Source organism: Ctenopharyngodon idella, chromosome 18 (assembly GCF_019924925.1).
Source record: "Ctenopharyngodon idella isolate HZGC_01 chromosome 18, HZGC01, whole genome shotgun sequence".
NCBI classification, from domain to species: Eukaryota; Metazoa; Chordata; class Actinopteri; order Cypriniformes; family Xenocyprididae; genus Ctenopharyngodon; species Ctenopharyngodon idella.
Window position 1 is genome coordinate 24884581 of NC_067237.1, and position 21998 is coordinate 24906578.

The following is a 21998-nucleotide window of genomic DNA, read 5'->3' on the forward strand; positions in this document are numbered from 1 at the left end:
TAAGACAAAAAAAAAAAAAAAAAGTATAATAATAATCCAGACAGCAGCGTTTCCAGCACGTCGTTAGTGGACCTTTGATCAAGTCCGTGTTAATCTGTGATTTCAGCCATTTTATTGTAAATCTGATGTAAGATTTCCAAGCACGAGGTTACAATACCGGTACACCCCTAAAAATCAGCTTGTGGGCGCTATAGTGGGTTGTACCACTCTGTTTTATTTAATGGGGGGGTTAGATTTAAAAATATTTTTCAAACATAAAAAACACATTTTAAAGCAAAATTCTGTTGTCATATTATTTGATCTGTTTAAATACATTATATTAATAGCCTACATAAGACACGCCTATTTCAGTTCTTCAGGGAACACAAATCAGTTTCTACCCCCTATCTCGTGTGGGACGGACGACACTGATACAGTAGACAGAGCATCTGTGCCTCCTGCATCACATTTACATCAGATTGTATATGAGATGTCCAAACCATCGAATATAACCCGTATTTAGGTCGAAACAGCTCATTTCTAAACCTTTGCTCATTTCATTTTGATTCGTTATAAGGTAAGAATGTTTTATTTCTATTCGATTGTGCTTATTTAACATAGAATGATGAGAGGACGGCTGCGCAATCACATCCAGTGTGTATGATGAAACCTCGCACATGGGTGACATAGTAAATTTGGGCGGGGGGGTAAAAATTAAGTTCTTTACAAATATATAATGTATTTCATTCGTAAATAATAATTGTTATTCGCATGACCGTAATGGCCTATTTTCAGTAAGTGGGCTATAAAACTGTCTAGTAATTTTTTCCTAAAATACATGGAATTTAAATTAGATATAAACATAGACACAATGGCCTTTGCTAATGACAAATTATTTACTTTAGCCTATATTATTGACACCGAATGCGCATGTATATTTCATGACCTTATTTTAACGATGCTTTTTTTTTTTTTTTTTTTTTTTTTTTTTTTTTTTTTTAATGAGCTCATTTTAAAAGATTTTAGATAATTTAGGTGTAATTTTAAAATAGATTTTACGGTAAATTCAATGACGAAGAGGCCAAAATGTGTTCTGCTGGAGGCTGATTATATAAAAAAGGTGCAGCCTTGAAAGAAATCTATTAATCACACGAGCTGCGACCGAGAGCGGCCGCGCAGCATCATTCACATTTGTACACTCGTGGTTTCGTATACAATGTACAAAACCAGAGCTTTCGAGCCACAAAAGATTGATTTGATAACGTAAAATGACTATTATTTTCTATTTTACTGTCCATCTATTGCGAATCCAGTCTTCAAACCTTTATTCTGGGGCGCTGCGGCCACGTGACTACAGAAGGCGCGCTCTTGTCTGTTTGGGTTCGTATGCAAATGAACCGACCTCGTGCTCTAAAGAGAGGCTTAAATTATTTAGATGCGAAATATGATCGTGTTCCTAACGATTCAGTTGGTTTGAATGACATTTGATGTCAAATGGAAGCTGTGATGCGAGTCATGGTTACTCACAGCCTCCTGCTATTGAAAACACTGTATTGCGCCTTATTTGCGTTGTGAATTAGCAAGTTTGCTGTTAATAGAATGAAGGCGAAATTAAAAGTACTCTCTATGCGTTTTTTCCTAAACATAATGCATTAATTATCCTAACTACATGAGATATTCTGGGAATTACACCTGTCTCTGTTATATATTCCGTTCTCTGCCTGTCAATCACCTTTCACCAGGGTTTCTGAAAGATGTCGTGAGGTTGAAGAGATAGTGATGGAGCCTAGCAAAACTTAGCCAAAAAAAATCACAATTAGATAAATTATACTATAATAATATTAATATTAATAATAATTTGTGATATTCTGCCTGATGTCAACTCAGTCAAACAACAGTTTCTAAAATAGTTAATATATAAGTCGTTTTTAAAAAAAAAAGGCATGCAAAATAATGTCATATTGCATCATTTTAGGGGAACTAAGCTGTCTAGTTTCTGTTCCTTGTTCTAACAGGAAGCCTGTACCGTGAAAATGAGAAGATAAACTTTTCATCAACCCACACTTTTTTGTCTGTCGACTAAATCCTCCTCTCTGACCTACGCCTGCCCTTTTGAACTAAACCTACCCTGCCAAAAAGGATTTCCTAGAATCTCTCCTTTCCCATCGCCCAAAAAAGACATTTTCAAATGCCCAAAAACAGCAAAACCGTCAAGAGAGAGATTGACGATGACGATGTTACGGAATCTGTCAAAGATTTGCTCTCCAATGAAGATACATGTGAGGACTCTTTCAAGAAGAGCTCTCTAATGGTAGGAGATGTTCCTCAGAATAAGGAGAAGGATGTTGAAGAGGGCTCAGAGGAGGAGGAGGAGGAGGAAGAGGAGGAGAGACCCGCCTGGAGCAGCAAGCTCCAGTACATCCTCGCCCAAGTGGGCTTCTCAGTGGGCCTGGGCAACGTCTGGAGGTTCCCCTATTTGTGCCAGAAAAACGGCGGTGGTAGGTTAAGCATTAAAGCAAAACATATTCTTTATAAGACGAGTGTAAATCCAAGTCTAAAAATGACCATTATCGATTATATATAGTAGTCAACATCTGAAGAGGATCGAAACCTTACATCAAAGTTGTCCTAAAACCTTCTTCTTAGGACAACTTAGTTCTTAGGACAACTTTGATTAACTTTTTTGTTCCACTTCAAATGTTGACTACTGTATATGGATATATGATCAGCATTTTCCTTCTTTTTTTTTTTTTTTTAAATGAATATCCCATCAGTACACCATCGTGCTGAATTGCAGTCCCTATTCACATTCTTAGGAAAGATACATTTGGTAATGCACACACACACATACACGACTGAATGAAGTATCTTAAAGAGTCTGTGGACTAAGAATTGAAACTGAAACTGTGAGCTGTTTCAGTTCAGTAACACAAACTTCTGTCAATAACGGAAATTTGCAGAATATTTTGTTTTTATTGCGAGAACCCCTGTGATTCCTCTCTAAATTGGATAAATAAACCATTGTTTTTATAATGCTTAAACACAAAGGAACCTCATTTCAAAAACTTGACAACCTAAAGTGAGACATATGCCTAAGACCTCACTGGCAAGTTCTCAATATACATTTCTGCAGGAAACAGGTCTCAGTGTCAGTGGTATTTCTTGTAAAATACAAGCAATTTAAAGAAGAGAATGGTATTTTGGAGATTCAATTCTCTTGCATGTGTCTGCAGGAAACCAGACCTCAGTGCCAAAGGTCTTTCTTGTAAAATACACACATTTAAGACATAACTAAAGTTTAGTCAATACAAACAAATATCCACCATCATAAAGCGATGCACTCGGGGGTTTTCAAACCTGTCCTGAAGGCCCCCGTAGCACTGCACATTTTGTCTCCCTGACACACAAAATTCAGGTCTTGCAGTCTCTACTAATGAGCTGATGAGTTGAATCAGGAGTGTTGAAAGAGACATACAACATGTGCAGTGCTGGGTTTGAAAACCCCTGCTCTAGCTAATGTGCTGTAACTTCTGTAGAGACCATAGAAAGTCATTGAAATAAGAGTAATAGCCTACCACAATTACAATTAATAAATACACTATATGGACAAAAGTATTGGGACACACCTCTTAATTATTGAATTCAGCTGTTTCAATCAGACCCATTGCCACAGGTGTATACGATCAAGCACCTATCCATGCAGTCTGCATTTACAAACATCTGTGAAAAAATGGGTCATTCTGAAGAGCTCAGTGAATTCAAGCATGGTATTGTGGTAGGATGCCACATTTGCAATAAGTCAGTGGTATATTTGGAAAATGAAAGCATTAAAGAACAGCAGCAACTTGCCCACAAAGTGGAAGACGACAAAGTCACAGCGGGGTCACCAAGTGCTGAGTTGCATGGTGTGTAAAAGTCACCAACCTCTGCTGATTCCATAGCTGAAGAGTTCCAAACTTGCACTGGCATTAATATCAGTGCAAAAACTGCGGCGGGAGCTTCATGGAATGGGTTTCCATGGCCGAGCAGCTGCATTAAGCACGGACTCTAGATCAGTGAAAACATGTTCAGTAGAGTGACAAAGCACGCTTCCCTGTTTGGCAGTTTGATGGGCGAGTTTGGGTTTGGCAGATCCCAGGAGAACATTACCAGATAGACTGCATTGTGCTAACTGTAAAAGTTGGTGGAGAAGGGATAATGGTATGGGGCTGTTTTTCAGGGGTTGGGCTAGGCCCCTTCCATTGAAGGGAAATCTTAATGCTTCAGCATACCAAGACATTTTGGACAATGCTATGCTTCCAACTTTGTGGGAACGAGTGAGTTTAGTGTTGAAGAACTTGAATGGCTCGCGCAGAGCCCTGACCTCAAGCCCACTGAACACCTTTGGGATTAAATGGAACAGAGATTCTCATCCAACATCAGTGCCTGACCTCATAAATGCTCTACTGGATGAACTTCCAACAGAAACACTCCAAAATCTTGTGGAAAGCCTTCCCAGAAAAGTGGAAGCTGTTATAGCTGCAAAGGGGGGGACTACCTCAATACTGACGTCTATGTTTTTAGAATGCGATGCCATTGCAGTCCCTGTTGGTGTAATGGTCAGGTGTCCCTATACTTTTGTTAATATAGTGTGTATCAATCAATAAAAACTAATTAGAAACAGTTGTTTCAGTGAGCTATCTATGTTCTCATGTTAGTCGGGCATGGCATTGAAATGAAACGTTTTGCATGTTGCAGGATAATCACAGGTTATATTACCCATCTGTGATTATACAAAGCTGTTTAATGTCAAGAGAAAGTAGATTACAGCTTCTTACCTAGGTCTCCCTGAGAGCAATGACATACAGTAGATAAGATTACCCATGTCTCTCTCCTTGTTCTCCTTATAACATTTGCAAAAGACACTTTCAGAGTGAGTGAATGATTTCTGTATTAGAAAGAAAGACAGAAGAGAAAGCAACCTATCATTTTTTATAAGGAATGCTTCTGTCTTCCATTTGGGTTTCATGAACTGTAGTAGGACCACAACCCTGCCGTGTCTTACTTTCCAGGTTATAATAAGTGAGTGTTGTGACCTGCTGTACAGATCTGTAATTAGATTAAATAGGCCACTGTGTGTGGGCCGTCTGTCTTTGCCAGGGCAGAGCAAGCACAACACCACACCATCTATAGTATGTGCCATCAATGACAGCATATTTTGTCCTCAAAGAAACACACCTATGACGCTTTGCTGCCTCAGTCTGCCAGATGTCATCTTACGCACAACCTGTAGAGTCATACATTTTTAAACAAGTGTCTCACGGCGCACCAATCTGACCTACATTACAAACCTTAAACAAAATGCAAAAACATGACAATTTTGGTGAGATTCTACTATTTTAAAGTTACTTGGGCACCATGCAAGATCTAAAGACCTTTATTGCTGGCTACAATAAGGCTGCTAAATAAATTTAATGTTAAAACATTGAAATCAGCTCTTTCATTTTGCTAGAGCCTGGGTTAGGTGCTCCAAAAATTGGATTAAACATATATGACAAAGGGAATCAATGCAAAATGGCTCGAAATTGTTAATGGCAGTTCATGATATCCCAAAGCCTAGTTGCCACCCAACAAAATACACAGGTTGAAGATGTAGATCGTACAAACTAAGCTGTTATAAAAATAAAATGTACTGCAGTTTACAGAACATCTTGAGAAATACAGTACCTACCCTCTCATTTCATTTTTGTAAATGACACTGTAGTTTATGTTTTCAATTATTAGATTCATTTCTCTAAATATACCAGATGGTAGTGTCTAAAATAATCATACTTGTCTGTGAAGCTAAGTAGGTTTCTGTGTGTTAAAGCACATGACTGCAACATGTTGAAAGAGCAACAGACCTACAGTACTATCAAAGCAATGCCATTGTATTGAAGTTGTTCCCCATAAGGCACTGGGAAGGAATGTTCTATCCTGTGCCATTGGCAATGCTTGAACAGTTTTGAAATGTCAGTCTCTTCCTTATTTGGCTCTGTGTAATGAGAGTTTAATTCAAGAGAGAAAATGTTTGCAAAAAATTACAGTGAGTTAACCAATTCTTTCATATTTTACAGAAATTACAAGAATGTCCCAGTGTTGTTATTGTTAACTAAAACTAAAACTATTAAAAATTGAAAAATAGTTTTTGTTAACTGAAATAAAGCTGAAATAAAACAAAATATAAATAATAGATGAAAAAATTAATGTAAACTTAAATTAAAAATGTTGCATTACCATTACTAAAAATAAAATAAAGATAATTTGAAGCTAAATAATAATAAAACAAAAGCACATAACTAAATTACTAAAACTTAAACTAAAATTAATATGAAAACTGAAAATATTAAAATAAAAGTTCATTAAAAATAAGATATAAATAATACCAAAATAAGAGTGGATAGGACTAAAAAGAATTACAGAATTAGCATTATAAATAAACCAAGAACCAAGAAAATATATTAATAAATGTAATTAATCATTTAATTAGAATAAGTTAATAAACAAATAAAAACAAACTAATAAATGGACAAATAAATAAGCATAAAAACAAGGGGAAAAACAATCAACACAGTGTAAAATACACAGTAACTGATTAAAAAAAAAAGTGAGATATATGACACAAATAATCACAGTTCAAGAATAATCAAACATTGACCTTGAAGAATGGTTGATTACAATGGGTAATTGCTTTAATTGCATTTATACACCATCACCTTTGACATGAATATACTATATCTGACATACTGTATATCCCAAGTCCTGTGTATACCATTGTGGAAGTTTGGTTCCTAAATAAATAAGACCATAACCATACTTTCTCGTCTTTGTAGGAGCGTATCTGGTTCCCTACTTCATTCTGCTGGTGGTGATAGGGATTCCCCTCTTCTTCCTGGAGCTAGCAGTGGGTCAGCGCATTCGACGGGGCAGTATCGGGGTGTGGAACTACATCAGTCCACGCCTGGGTGGCATCGGCTTCGCCAGCTGTTTGGTGAATATCAGTGCTTTCATGTAGACATAGGTTATTTTAAGTGCACTGTATAAAAATAACCAAAGACGGACACTATCTTTGCTCAGAGGAGAGGTGACTAATTAAACCATTTAGACTTGGGAGTACAGGGTGTAGCTCATACAATTAACCGCATTCTCTCTTATTGCAGGTGTGCTTTTTTGTGGCGCTTTACTACAATGTCATCATCAGCTGGAGTCTTTTCTACTTCTCACAGTCCTTCCAGCAGCCTCTTCCTTGGCACGAGTGTCCCCTGGTCAAAAACAAAACGAATACATGTAAGAAGACCATGAAATTACACTTTTTATTTTTAAAATACATTTAATATATGACATATGTAGACAGAAACAATACATTTTATGAATCTTATAATGCTGTACAAAATTATAAGTTTCATGTTATTGTGTAGATGTCGAACCAGAGTGTGAGAAAAGTTCAGCTACTACGTTCTACTGGTATCGTGTGGCCCTGGATATCTCTGATTCCATCTCCGAGAGTGGAGGACTTAACTGGAAAATGACTTTGTGCCTGTTGGTTGCTTGGACCATGGTGTGTCTTGCTATGATCAAGGGTATCCAGTCCTCTGGAAAGGTAAGAAAAGTGTTTTGTATTTTGTTCTAGGCAAGTCTGCCTTTAGTCACACAATAAAGACCTCAAGGGATGACTTAAAAGTAGCACAGAGAGAAACACTGACCCTCAGACTGATCCTTCCTATATAAATGAGAGCCATCGGCCTCTCATGTGATCCATGCCTGCATAACTTTGTGAAATGTGATGCAGCATCCAAACGGATAAGACCACATGTGGTGCTCTGACATCAGTGTGCTTTTGACCTGGTTCCCTTTAGACAGCTGATTTTCAAGTCATGTGAGTATTAACCCCCCCCCCCCCCCCCCCCCCCCCCCTAAAGAAGTTAAAACAGATTGAGGGGTTTTCATTTTTTAAAGGCATCCATTATTATACTGTATATGTAAAAAGAATACATATAATTATATATATATATACAATTACATATACAACAACGTTTTAGTAACCACAAAAAAATTGATAAACGAGTGCACTAAATAGATGTTTGATCATGATAGATCATCTATAGAGGTTTCTGATCAGCAGTTAATGTTGGTATGAAAGTTCGATAGCCTTCTTTTCCCTATTGTGACATATATCAGAGTGAAACGGCTTCAATATATTGCCAGTTAAAGGACAGCAATCTCTTCTACTGTGTAAGTGTGGCCCCTCAGTCAGTAAGGATATTATAGTATGGAATATATATGCTATACTCTGAAGGGGATAAAGACAGTCTTTGAAGCCTAATCTGGGATTTACCTCACAAAAGAATACCAATCTCTCATTCAAGATTCCCACAAAAGCGTATTTCACACACACACAAAAAAATCCCACACTCCCATTCTTTTTTTCTTCTTTTTTTGTCATTTTGTGTGCACAAAAGCATGGCAATGCTGGTTGCCATGGTTTTATGTGCACCATCCCCATTCACAGTTCTGTGGCACTGTACCCAGTAACCTTCAACTACAATTACTGGTGTTTGAGGATACTGTACAGTAGAATTAGAGTTGTGTCTGCAGGAAGAAGGGTAGATTTATTTAATGGATCTTTGTATAACCTTCTTGATGCTTCACTTTTGGGGAACCACAGAGAAGTGTCTTTTAATCTTCTAAGCTGTGGGATAGTTAAAGTTTAAAGTCTGGTTCGCCCTTGATGAATCAGAGATGAGTCAGTAGCCTTTTGAGCATTATGGTCATAGAGTAAAAGCTAAACGTGAAGATACACGTGAATGTAAAATAGCATCTATTGAGTGATTGGACACATGGTCCACACATTCTCAGGGAGGTTTTCATGATCATTAAAAACTAAAATACACAGTAAAAATGAATAATATGAACCAATTTAAAATGTGTCCATAAAATAAAATATGTATGTTATTTAAGGATTAAGTTAAGAATTAATCATTAAGTCCCCAAATTATCATTCTTTTAAAGTAGAAAATCATGAAATTATGTTTGGGGTGTGACTTCATGACTGTACTGAACTCATAAAGAGAACCAACTGTTCTTATTGCCGCAAGGTTCTGAGTCACACCAGTATTATTGTATATACACCAATTAGGCATAACATTATGACCACCTTCCTAATATTGTTTTGGTCCCCCTTTTGCTGCCAAAACAGCCCTGACCCGTCAAAGGCACTAGACCCCTGAAGGTGTGCTGTGGTATCTGGCACCAAGATGTTAGCAGCAGATCCTTTAAGTCCTGTAAGTTGCGAGGTGGGGCCTCCAAGGATCGGACATGTTTGTTCAGCACATCCCACAGATGCTCGATTGGATTGAGATCTGGGGAATTTGGAGGCCAAGTCAACACCTCAAACTCGTTGTTGTGCTCCTCAAACCATTCCTGAACCATTTTTGCTTAGTGGCAGGGCACATTATCCTGCTGAAAAAGACCACAGCCACTAGGGAATACCGTTTCCATGAAAGTGTGTGCATGGTCTGCAACAATGCTTAGGTAGGTGGTACATGTCAAACATCCACATGGATGGCAGGACCCAAGGTTTCCCAGCAGAACACTGCCCAAAGCGTCACACTGTCACCGCCGGCTTGCCTTCTTCCCATAGTGCATCCTGGTGCCGTTAGTTCCCCAGGTAAGCGACGCACACGCACCCGGCCATCCACGTGATGTAAAAGAAAACGTGATTCATCAGACCAAGCCACCTTCTTCCATTGCTCGCATGCCCACTGTTGGCGCTTCCGGCAGTGGACAGGGGTCAGCATGGGCACCCTGACTGGTCTGCGGCTATGCAGCCCCATACTCAACAAACTAAGATGCACTGTGTATTCTGACACCTTTCTATCAGAACCAGCATTAACTTCTTGAGCAATTTGAGCTACAGTAGCTCGTCTGTTGAACCACACGGGCCAACCCCACATGCATCAATGAGCCTTGGCCTCCCATGACCCTGTCACCGGTTCACCACTTGGCCCTTGTCAAACTCACTCAAATCCTTACGCTTGCCCATTTTTCCTGCTTCTAACACATCAACTTTGAGGACAAAATGTTCACTTGCTGCCTAATATATCCAGGTGCCGTGATGAAGAGATAATCAGTGTTATTCACTTCACCTGTCAGTGGTCATAATGTTATGCCTGATTGGTGTATATAATCTATATACTTTTATAGTATTTAATAGTATTTTTAATGTGCTTTTATTTTTACATTTTAAGATTTCAATTATAGTTTAAGTTTTAGTAATTTTGTTTTTATTATTCTTATTAGTTTTTAAAATATTTCTATATAGCTTTAATTTATTTTTTATTTCATTTACTTTTAGTAATTGTAATACTTCAACTTAATTGTGTTTATATCAGTTAGTTGCCAAGGCAACATTTTTAATTTTCATTTAAGTTTTATAAATGTAATTTTTTTTTTATCTAATATTTATATTTTATATATATTTTTTTAAGCTTTGTTTCAGTTTTCAAAAACTATTTGTAATCATTTTAGTTTTAGTTAACAATATCAACACTGAGTCACACATGATCTCACTGTCTGCAACAAACAATGTGATATATAAAACAGTTCCATCTCTTTTGATGTACATTTAGAGAAATAAGCCTTTGGTTACAACATTCCTTGACAAACGGCAATCAGCATTATCATCTTATTTCTGTTGCTGACTATTCTTGTATTGTCAAATCGATATGTCAGATTTTTGGAAATATGCTTTAGTCTGACCAGACTGGCCAGATCGAATTTCAAGTAGTTTTTTAAATCATTTTGGATGTGGCGTGCATATAGCATCACACACAAAGTGTCTGCAGCTGTGTCTCATTCAGTCATTTATAGTCACATGTTGTAAATGCCTTAACTACACCATCTGGCTTAAAAAAAAGCATCTTTCTTCAAAAACGTTCATTCAAAATTAGCTGTGTATTTTTCACTGTAATGTTTGAACAAACAGATCTGATTTCTTTTGTAAAATGATGGACTGTTTATGTTTGAAAATGTAAAAGGTTTGGATTGGGTGCAATATGAAAAAAGCCTTATAGTTGACTCATAGTTTGTTGGCAAAGTCAGCAAGTGAGGGCATATTCTTCTGCCCCCTATGTGCAGAAAATGAGTTTACAGCTTAAAGCGTTAGTTCACACAAAAATTCTGTCATCATTTACTCACTCATGTCGTTCCAAACCCATAAGACTTTCGTTCATCTTCAGAACACAAATGAAGATGTTTTTGATTAAATCTGTCCCTCCACAGACTGCCTTCACAACTGGAAATTCTGAAAATTTGGACTAAATCACTCAATTCATATGGATTAGTTTTACGGTCTCTTTATGAACTTTTTGAAGCGTCAAAGTGTCAGTTATAAAGGCAGTCTATGGAGGGACAGAAAGCTCTCAGATTTCATCAAAAAGATCTTCATTTGTGTTCCGAAGATGAACGAAAGACTTACAGGTTTGGAACGACATGAGGGTGAGTAATTAATGACAGAATTTTCATTTTGGGTGAACTAACCCTTTAAGAAACACTAGCATAGCAAAAGAGATGCAATTTTACACTGACATTATTTGATAATCTGTTTGGTTCTGTCTGACTGCAGGTGATGTACTTCAGCTCTCTGTTCCCCTATGTGGTGCTGATTTGTTTCCTGGCTCGTGCTTTCCTGCTCAAGGGTTCTGTAGACGGCATCATTCACATGTTCACCCCGAAGGTAAGACGCTGTGTATGTGTGAGCAGATGACACATTACCACAATGGTTCGACCAATTTACTCTACATGCTCTGGTTCACACAGCAGCAATTAATCCAATTTATTGAGAATTACAGTAATCATCCATTACTAATTCCCATGTGTATCACTCGTCTCAGTTCGGTGAAAACCAGTAGATGTATCTATGGAAACAATACCCTAGCCAGAGTTCCCAGCATGCATTTGTGATGTGACTCGGCAGAAGTGAATTAACTCTTCCATCAGTACACACTGAAATGCAGCAGACCGTCTCATTGTGCCAGCTACTTTACATAATACAACACAACACAGACACAAGATGCGGTCACATTTCTTCTCAGTGCAAGGGGCTGTCAATGTGTCCCTTGTTGAGTTATATGTTGCTTCAGAGTCTTATCAGAGGGTGGTTTGTGTAACACACAAATAATTGCCTCTGCTTTAGAATACTGCTTCTGCTTAACACACAAATGGTAATTAGTACAGAGCCATTACAATCAATGCACTGCTGAAATGGGGGGAAAACAGATTTGGTAATGAAATGTTTTAGATTTTTCTTATTAAATAAAATCCTATATTTAAGAAGCTTTTTAGAGCTGTTTTTACATCTATGTTATCAAGGGTGCAATTCAGAAGCTAAAAAGGATGATTAAGTGTGTTTCTATTTAAATTAAATGGGATAGTTCACCCTAAAAATGAGAATTCTGTCATAATTTACTCTCCAGAATTTAGGCTTTTACTCACATATAGACATTGATTATACCGATGGCTCAGTGAGGCCTGCATTGCCAGCAAGATAATTAACACCTTCAAATGCCCAGAAAAGTACTAAAAACATATTTAAAAACAACTGCTTCAAGAAGCTTTACAAATCTTTTGTTTCGAATCAGTGGTTCGGAGCACGCATCAAACTGCCAAAGTCACGTGAACCATTGAAATTTCGAAATGTTTCGAAACACTTATGATGTAACGAAGCCTTGTTTACTGAAATCACATGACTTTGGCAGTTTGATACACGCCCCGAACCACTGATTCGAAACAAAAGATTCGTATTCGAAATCGTTATTTTGTTTTTTTGGCGCACAAAAAGTATTCTCGTCACTTCATAACATTAAGGTTGAACCACTGTAGTCGCATGAACTGTTTTAAATATGTCTTTAGTACTTTTCTGGGCACTTGAAAGTGTAAATTATCTTGCTGTCAATGGAGGCCTCACTGAGCCATCAGATTTTATCAAAAATATCTTAATTTGTGTTCCGAAGATGAACGAAGGTCCTACGGGTGAGGAATGACATGAGGATAAGTAATTAATGACAGAATTTTCATTTTTGGGTGAACTAACCCTTTAAAAGCATATCACCCGATTGAGCATGTGACAAATAATAAACTACACTATCTTCTTACAGCTGGAAATCATGTTGGAGCCCAAAGTGTGGCGTGAAGCTGCCACGCAGGTCTTTTTTGCCCTGGGTCTTGGTTTCGGTGGTGTTATCGCCTTCTCCAGCTACAACAAGCGAGACAACAACTGCCACTTCGATGCTGTGCTGGTCTCCTTCATTAACTTCTTCACCTCAGTGTTGGCCACTCTAGTCGTGTTCGCTGTGCTGGGCTTCAAAGCCAACATCGTGATTGACAAATGTGTGGAATTGTAAGTTCAAAACACATTAACCATGAGGAGCAGTTTAGTAGCAAGTTCAAAATATTAATAAAAAAACTTAGTCCATAAATTAGTTAGGTCATTGAGTCTGTAACTGCATACAGACTCAATGACCTATCGTTGAATTTCTTCTTTTAATGTATCTTAGGAACACAAAGAAGATCAATGATTTCCTTGGCAAAGAGATCAATCCAAGCTTGATCCCACACCACATTAACTTCAGTCATGTTAGCCCAGAGGACTACCAGCAAATTACCAACATTATCCGGGGCGTGATGGAAAACGATTACCCACGCCTAGGCTTAGACAACTGCGACATCAAAGAGGAGCTGAACAAGGTGAGGAGGAGCTTTAAGTGAACCGATACACCACGGGGAAACCTTAGAGACAACTGATATACACAAACTTTCCATGGAATTTAACCCTGGTGGTTACGCTCTCTCTCTCTCCATTCATTTGTTTTGAAAGTTAATACAACACAAGTGAGCACTCTCTATCAAGATATGACATTTTAAAACCCATAACCCATATGGTCAATGATGTGCAGTGTTGGGGAAAATTACTTTTAAAAGTAATAATAAAAAGTACTAAAAAAGTAACTACTTAGTTACTTTTCATAGAAAGTAATATGTTACGTTACTTTTGCGTTACTTTTTCTCACCTGGGCTTGGCTTACTTGTTTGTATAGAAAAAAAATTCTATTGTCAGCGATGTAAAGCCCCTTTAGGCTGAAGGAAATGCAAATTCACACCGTACAATAGAGGGCACAACTCAAACAAACTTTTCAGCTGTGAAATTTTTAATATAAGTATTTTTCAAATACATTGTAGAAAATAATTCTTTAAAAATGATATAAAATGTTTTCTAAAATTCAATTTAAACTAGATTTTTAAAAGATTTCTTCTTTTCTCAGAAATCCTTATTTGTAATTGACCCATAAACAGAGGATATATAAATGCTTAAAAGTTTATGACCAAAATAAAGGAAACTGCAGAGGAAATACTTTAGTGGCGAGGTTTTCTGCCGTGTTGTTATGGAAGGAGGTGTGTAGGAGATCAAGAGGCACTGCATGATGAAACACACAGAAATAAATGCGGTATGTGTTGGCTGAGGTGATGCCGTAATCAGATTAAACAACATAAACACTTTCAAGTACCGTCATAGGCCGCAGCCTTCAAGAAATGTGGCTCTTTCTTTACACATGCATTTTTGATGTGTTTTGTTTTACCCAAATCTATTTTTGTAAGTTCCTGCTTCCTTCAAGGTAAACCCTCACCCTAAAACACGTTGAATAATTCATGCTGAGCCCTTAAGCAAAATACAGCATTTTAACAGTACAGAATAAACAGATGTATGTATATCATCCCTGTAGCAGTATCTAATGTTAGTACCTTGACATTAAAAATGTGATTAAGTATATTTTAATCTTTTTGAAGAAAATATAAGTTATGTTTGCCTGTGCAAAACAAGCTGCCATGATACAAGTCAAGCCTAATCTTACACTTACACTTAGAAGTTCTCGTCCATGTTGTTACTGATCACACAATGTCTTTGTATTTATTTGTGTTTTTATATGTTCATGTTTTTGAATGCATGCTAGAATCCTACCCTTATCTTTTCTCTCACAGGCGGTGCAGGGCACAGGCTTGGCCTTCATCGCCTTCACTGAAGCCATGACCCATTTCCCAGCCTCGCCTTTTTGGTCTGTCATGTTCTTCCTTATGTTGGTCAATCTGGGACTGGGCAGCATGTTCGGGACTATCCAAGGCATCCTCACCCCCATTGTGGACACCTTCAAAGTACGAAAGGAATACCTCACAGGTCAGCCAATGCCAAAAACTCATGACTCTGCAATATGGAGAGAAGGCAATATCTGAAGCCATATGATAGATTTGCATTTTTAGCTGAACTATTCCTGTAATCACAACAAGGCTTCATAAACAAGGTCTATATAATTCAGGTCATGCTATAGTAACTAATAACAATAATTAAATACTGTGATGTGCAAGTCAAGACAAGAACAGACATTGCCAAAGAAAAATACTAATTTTAATATATTTTAAAATGTAAATTAGTCTGATTGCATAGCTTATTTTTTAAACAGAAATCATTCATATTCAGAAATCAATCTAATATGCTGTTTTGGTGCTCAAGAAATATTTCTTAACCATTTTAAACAGTATACTGCATGGCTGTTGTTTACATTTAATGATTAAACCTAAATCATTTCACCTATGCGCACTACATTTATGAGCATCATAATTCTTGTGGGCTTTGGTAAACTGCTGAGTGTATAAGATCGTACCCCCTCCAATTTCCATTTCAACTTGTCCTTTTTAATTCTAATTCGCTAAATCTCACACAGTGTTGCTCTCTGCTTTCTTTACAGTTGGTTGCTGTGTACTTGCCTTCTGTATTGGTTTAATATTTGTCCAGCGATCTGGGAACTACTTTGTGGCCATGTTTGACGATTATTCTGCCACTCTTCCTCTGCTCATCGTGGTTCTTCTGGAGAACATTGCTGTGGCCTGGGTCTACGGCACCGACAAGTACGTTACATACTCAGCCTCCATCATTATGAGCGTACAGCGCCCTCTAGTGGCATGAGCTTCGTATTGATATGAAGAGTTTTTGTTATCAGCTACATATATTAAAATTAATAAAATTAAAGTTTGTTACGGTCTTATACTACCCAAAGAAAATAATTATAATTATAATAATTATAATTATAATTATGTAATCTTAAAAAAAGAAAAGTAATTATAAAACCCCACAGACAGCTTTCACAACCCAATTAAATCACATAAATCAGAAGCAAACACTAATCTACTTTGAATTGATTGTGGCATTGGCACATTTCTGATTAAGTCATCTTGATTTTTTTTTCAGAGAAAAAAAAATATCTGAAAAAGATATCTTAAGATATTTGAAAAATGTTTTGAGTTTAAAATATGGACATGTATTTGTGGTTTTGCTCAGAGAACATAATGTACATACTTTGTTTTGTTCATTTTATTTTATTTCTTTTTACATAAAACCATTTAAAATATTTAAGACTAAATTTTAAAAATAACTCATTGATTTAAGACATTTAAGATGAAATTCAAATTGAAATTCAAGTTTGTAACGGTTACAAACTAACCAATAAAAAATAAATGCAGTTATAATTATATTGTAATTATAATTAAATTACATACTGTAGTGGCCAGCAGTGATGTCCGAAGGGGACTGATTTGGGGATTTATTTTTAATGACCCTACAAGTTTGATTAAACCACCAAAATATGAGGAAAATATTTCATATTTTTAAATATTTAAAAAAAAAAAAAATAAGGGAAGAACAAAACACTACACTTGATTGAGATATTTATCTGACAAAATAATTTGGCAAAAAAGGGGCAAACTACAGTTACAGGTTTTATTTTACTATGCAAAAAAAAGCATAGAAATACAAAAGCTCACAAGAAAAAGCATACACTAATAATCAGTTATTAATATGTTGTTGGTTCTCTCTTGTTTTGCATGTGTTCATAATTTCTTTGTAATGTCTTCACATTTTTGCATGTTTCATTGCGTTATCACAAATAAAACTATTGACGACAAGCACAACTACGCAATATGCTTACAAAATCTATAACAAATTATTAATAATTTGAATAAAGGGTGAAGATGTCATTTTTTTCTCAGCCGGACATCACTTTTGGCCACTACTTTATAATTATATATACAATATATGTAAATACAATTATAAAGTAATCATGAAAAATTATAAAGTAATCATGAAAAATAAGTAATTACAAAAACGTAACATATTGCTTTCATAAGACAGTTAGTTTAGCAGTGACTCTAAGCCAATTTGCTGTGATTGTGGCATTGATGCCTCTCTGTGTTCTGTGGGTTCATTCAGGTTCTTTGAGGATCTGAAGGACATGCTTGGTTTCACTCCATACCGCTTCTATTACTATATGTGGAAGTTTGTCACACCAGTGCTGCTGCTGGGTCTTCTGGCCGCAAGTATCATTCAGCTGGGACTGTCGCCACCTAGTTACAGCGCATGGAACCAGCAGCTGGTGGGTAAACTTTAATGCTTAAGATACAATAATGTTTTGAAGTTACAATATGGCCATAATTTTTTTCAGAACATTTTTATTCAGAGAAGATCGTACAGATTCCATTCAGACTTTGTTTTGGAGATTACTTCAACTATAGGTGTTCTATCTATTTTATTTTTGTAAACATGAAACATTATTGTTTAATATATTTAAGACTAAAGTTTAAAAATCACTCATTAATTTAAGACATGCAAGATAGAGATATTAAAATTGGTCTTTTGTCCATCTATTTGCATACTTAATTGTGAGTGGTCTTGAATTCTTTTCATATATTTAACATTTATAGAGCACTACAATGATGGTGTATTTTTGCAGGCCAACCCTAAAGTCAGCATCACCCTGGTTTCCACAACAAAAATCCATTAGGATTTTTCCATTGGTTTTTGGATTATTGCAGAAAAATATGCTCTGTGACCAAGAAAAATGTATCCCCTGGTTTCACAGACAAGGCTTAAAGGATTTATTCACTTTAAAATGAAAATTACCCCAATCTTTACTCACCCTCAAGCCATCCTAGGTGCATATGACTTTATTCTTTCTGATGAACACAATCGGAGTTATATTAATAAATATCCTGACACATCCAAGCTTTATAATGGCAGTGAACGGGACCAACGAGTATGAAGCTCAAGAAAGTGCATCCATCCATGTGTACTCCACACGGCTCGGGGGGGTTAATAAAGGCTGTCTGAAGCAAAGCGATGCATTTGCGTAAGAAAAATATCCATATTTAACAAGTTATGAAGTAAAATAACTAGCTTCCACCAAACCACCTTCCATATTCAGGAAGAAAATGTAACGCTTCTCACAGTTCAAAACACTTACGCTACATCCTACACCTTCCGTATTCAACTTACGAAAAAAGTTCCTAAATCGTCCTAAGTTGAATATGGCCCTGTCTGTGAAACCAGGCCTATGATTCTTACATGTTTAGTTCATCATGATAATCTTCAAAAATGAACACTACTTACTAATTTTGAAGACTGAATACAATCACCAGTAGTAAAAAGCTGAACGGCTTTTTGTCTAAACGAATTGTCAGTGTAAGGCCCACCCAATCGGCCCAACGGCAGTTTCCCACAGGACGGGGAAGGTTTCTTGCGCGTTCGGTCTTTTCAGTGTGGCAAAGTAGTTTAATTCCAAGTAAACTTTTATCTGACTCCATTTTATTATGACCTCGAATTTAGTTTAGAATGCCAACTGATTATTGGTCATTTGTATAATAGTTTAGCTACACATTTGTTTATTCTATTTAACTCTTTACTCTTATTGTACTCGTTCATTCGGATTCCTATAACGCTTTGAGTTTCGCACCGGCCGGGTATTGAATCTCATATACACAAACTCGTCAGTCTTGGTCATTAGACAGAGGCGATGACTAATACTTTTAGATGCCACACCATGCTTGTTTATTTCTAAAAGTATGTTATTTAGTCCCCATAGATCTGAACACACTGAATTAAAGCAAGACTATATCTAACCAGAGGTCATGACCATTACCATAGAACCAAGCTGACCAATCTAACTTTTCTAATGGTAACTTTATATAATCATGCCGTGGTTTCCCCCGTACACTTAGAATTATATTACAATAATCAGAGGTTGAGGCTCACCCTATTCAGATTGGTCCGACAACTCTATGTTGTTCTGAACGGAAAACCCATTATTAGCCTACACAGTCTAAGCATACATAACTAATGCCAATGTGTTAGTCAGAGCTCTAAAATATCAGTTGGTGTGCCCCACTGCTCCACCTAAGCTGTACTTTAGTCCGTTACTAACATGAGCGTAGATTTGTGGGATTTATGGGTTTATAATCTACTAGAGTCAGTAATTTCAGAGTAAGTCAGAATAAAGTCAAATATAACAATTTATTAGTCAGGTAAATGTATCATGCTAATTAAATAATCAATTCAAAGATGATCAATACAAAACATCAGATGCTCAGAAACACAGTAAAAGATGCATACCTGACATTAGAAAAATGCACATTGCTGATTGTCCTGGACATTCAGTAATGTGGGCTGATCTGATTACAGGATCACGCCCTGAGCCTCCTGCAACATCTCTTTAAATACTCAGACCAAGACAGAAACTTCTTTTAAATGGTAACATGAGTTTACAATGGGAATTTGCATTAATCAGGGTCCTAGACTGAGTAGTTTACACCTTTTGGGGACAGAAGGCCATTTGCATGAAAGACCCTGTGAAGGTGGACACCCATTACAGAGAGCAAAATATCACTAAAATCTTAAAACCTTTTGGTTTACTTCTGTGGGGATTTGACCTTTGTACCAGTCGCACTGACACATTTCAAATGATACCAAACATGTATAATGTTGTATGATAACTGTTCACATTAAACCATATAGATTTTGGGTGAATTTCAGGTCATCTCTGCATGTAGAGAGAAGAGACTGGGGAAGAGGGAGGTGAAGGAAAGGAAATGTAGATTAAGGCAATGCTGAGGTGTGATTGACTCGGTGTGATTGCGTCTCGGATGGGGATGCTAATTTTGCAAGAGAGAGTTCAAATGTTTTCTCAAAGAGTAGCCCTCTCTTGGTCTAGACAGTCCAGCATCAGTCTTACAGTCAGTTTTAAAATGCTTAGGGTAAGGACGTTAATTGGTGTGACTAGTGAAATTATGATCACTAATCTGTATGTGACTATTGAGATAATCATTGCACAGAATTTTGACTGAAAAGAAATGCTGTGGTTCTTTAAGCCCAGGAGCACACTTAGGCCTTCGATGCACAGTTTTACCACAGGATTAAAGCGGAATTATTCCTTTGCCGGAATAATCCAATTGCTGTGTCTGTTCTCAGGCTCAAGAACAATCTCTCAGCTATCCACCCTGGGGCCTGGCGGTCTGCATCTCACTGGTGGTCACCGCCATCCTTCCTGTGCCTGTGGTTTTCATTCTGCGCTGTCTGAACATCATCGACGAGAACGCAGGAGGCCTGTCCACCGTCTCCTATAAAAAGGGCCGCATTATAAAAGACACCGCTTGTAGGACCAGAGAAGACGATGAAGATGACGCAAGTCTTCTCAACACGAAGTCACCGAGCGAAGCCCCATCGCCCATGCCGGCCAACTACCGTAAGCAGAGCGGCCCTCCTTCAAGTGCAGATGTCACGCTCAACGGTAGCTGCAGCACTGGATACGTAATGCCGAATATTAAAGATATTCCGGACATGCCCGAATCTGATTTGTGAGGACCTGTCCAGTGTCATCTATAACTGTGAGGACCAGCGTCATTTCATTTGCCCTATAAGAACCAGCGCTTCAAATGTCAGTCACCTGAGTAACCAATCACAATCCCTCTCGTTGAGATGAACAGGAATGCTAACAGACAGCATTCTCTTACTCTCTTTCTAACAGCCATCTTCATTCCACACTTGTCCAGAAGAAAAGTTTCAACATTTCTAATTGTATTATATGTGTAGCTAGAACTAACGCACCCTACCCCCATCCCGACCCATTGCCCCAACTGTTTGCACGCACTTACCCGACTCTGTAGGGGCCTGTAGACCCCTGGTTTATGCTCTATTGTAGAATGGCTATTTGTACAAACAGATTATGTTGCAAGTCAGGGCAGTTACTGTCCTCAAAAAAATGAGATTAGAAGCAGCTTAGCAGCTGTGGAAAAGTCTAGAATGTAAATGTATGCGTAAAACGTGGAAAACATGCAATACTTTTCTTTTGGATGTAATTAAATCATTGTGCATCAGTGTATGGATTGCATTTAATACAACACCTAACTCATGGTTCAAAAAAAAAGTGTGCCTAATTAATTCTAAAAATGTTAATAGAATACAAGGAGTGAATGTTGTACATTTAAGGTATTCTGTAAATATATTATGAATAAATTTATTCTAATATAGTTTGGAATACAGATCATGTTTTTGGTAAGAAATGCTTAAAAATCCAGTGCGCTGACTTTTTTTTTGTTTGTTTGTATTTTTGCTGATGTGCTATTATTGTAAGGAGTGTTGATACTCCTCCCTCTTTCTGTAAATATTTTTCATGAATTTGCCCAATGACGCAGTATTCTCAGTATTGAGATTAAATGATAAAGGATTCAGACACACTTTTTTGCTTTACTACTTTGTTACGCTTCACAACAACATGACCTAGAATGAAATATGAATGGATCATGGATCAAATATCAAGGATGTTTTGTACATGGACAAATATCAAGGATGCACCAATATTAAAATTCTGGCTGATATATACAGTGCTTAAATTTATTAGACTACTTGTCTATTTTCAATTGTCATTTATTAGGCACATAAACTGAAACAACCAAATAGTCTTTATTTACACAAAATAACAAAAAAAAAATTATATATATATATATATATATATGCGTGTGTGTGTGTGTGTGTGTATATTATTATTATTATTATTTTGTATGGCCTCCTTTGGCCTTGATAACAGCTTGCATACTTGCTGGTATTGTTTTTATGTACTTTTCCACAGTCA

The 21998-nt window shown here is 37.0% G+C and overlaps 1 protein-coding gene across 1 annotated transcript; it reads left to right on the forward strand.

Annotated features, from left to right (window-relative positions):
- Window positions 1-376: 376 nt before the first annotated feature.
- On the forward strand, window positions 377-21603 carry slc6a15 (solute carrier family 6 member 15). Its single transcript, XM_051869732.1, has 12 exons — window positions 377-556; window positions 1995-2477; window positions 6831-6988; window positions 7158-7284; window positions 7416-7597; window positions 11621-11731; window positions 13152-13393; window positions 13551-13740; window positions 15031-15223; window positions 15792-15951; window positions 17309-17471; window positions 20339-21603. Exons 2-12 carry the CDS (start codon window positions 2168-2170, stop codon window positions 20726-20728), a joined length of 2226 nt encoding a protein of 741 aa, XP_051725692.1. The 5' UTR covers window positions 377-556; window positions 1995-2167; the 3' UTR covers window positions 20729-21603.
- The last annotated feature ends 395 nt before the right edge of the window (window positions 21604-21998 follow it).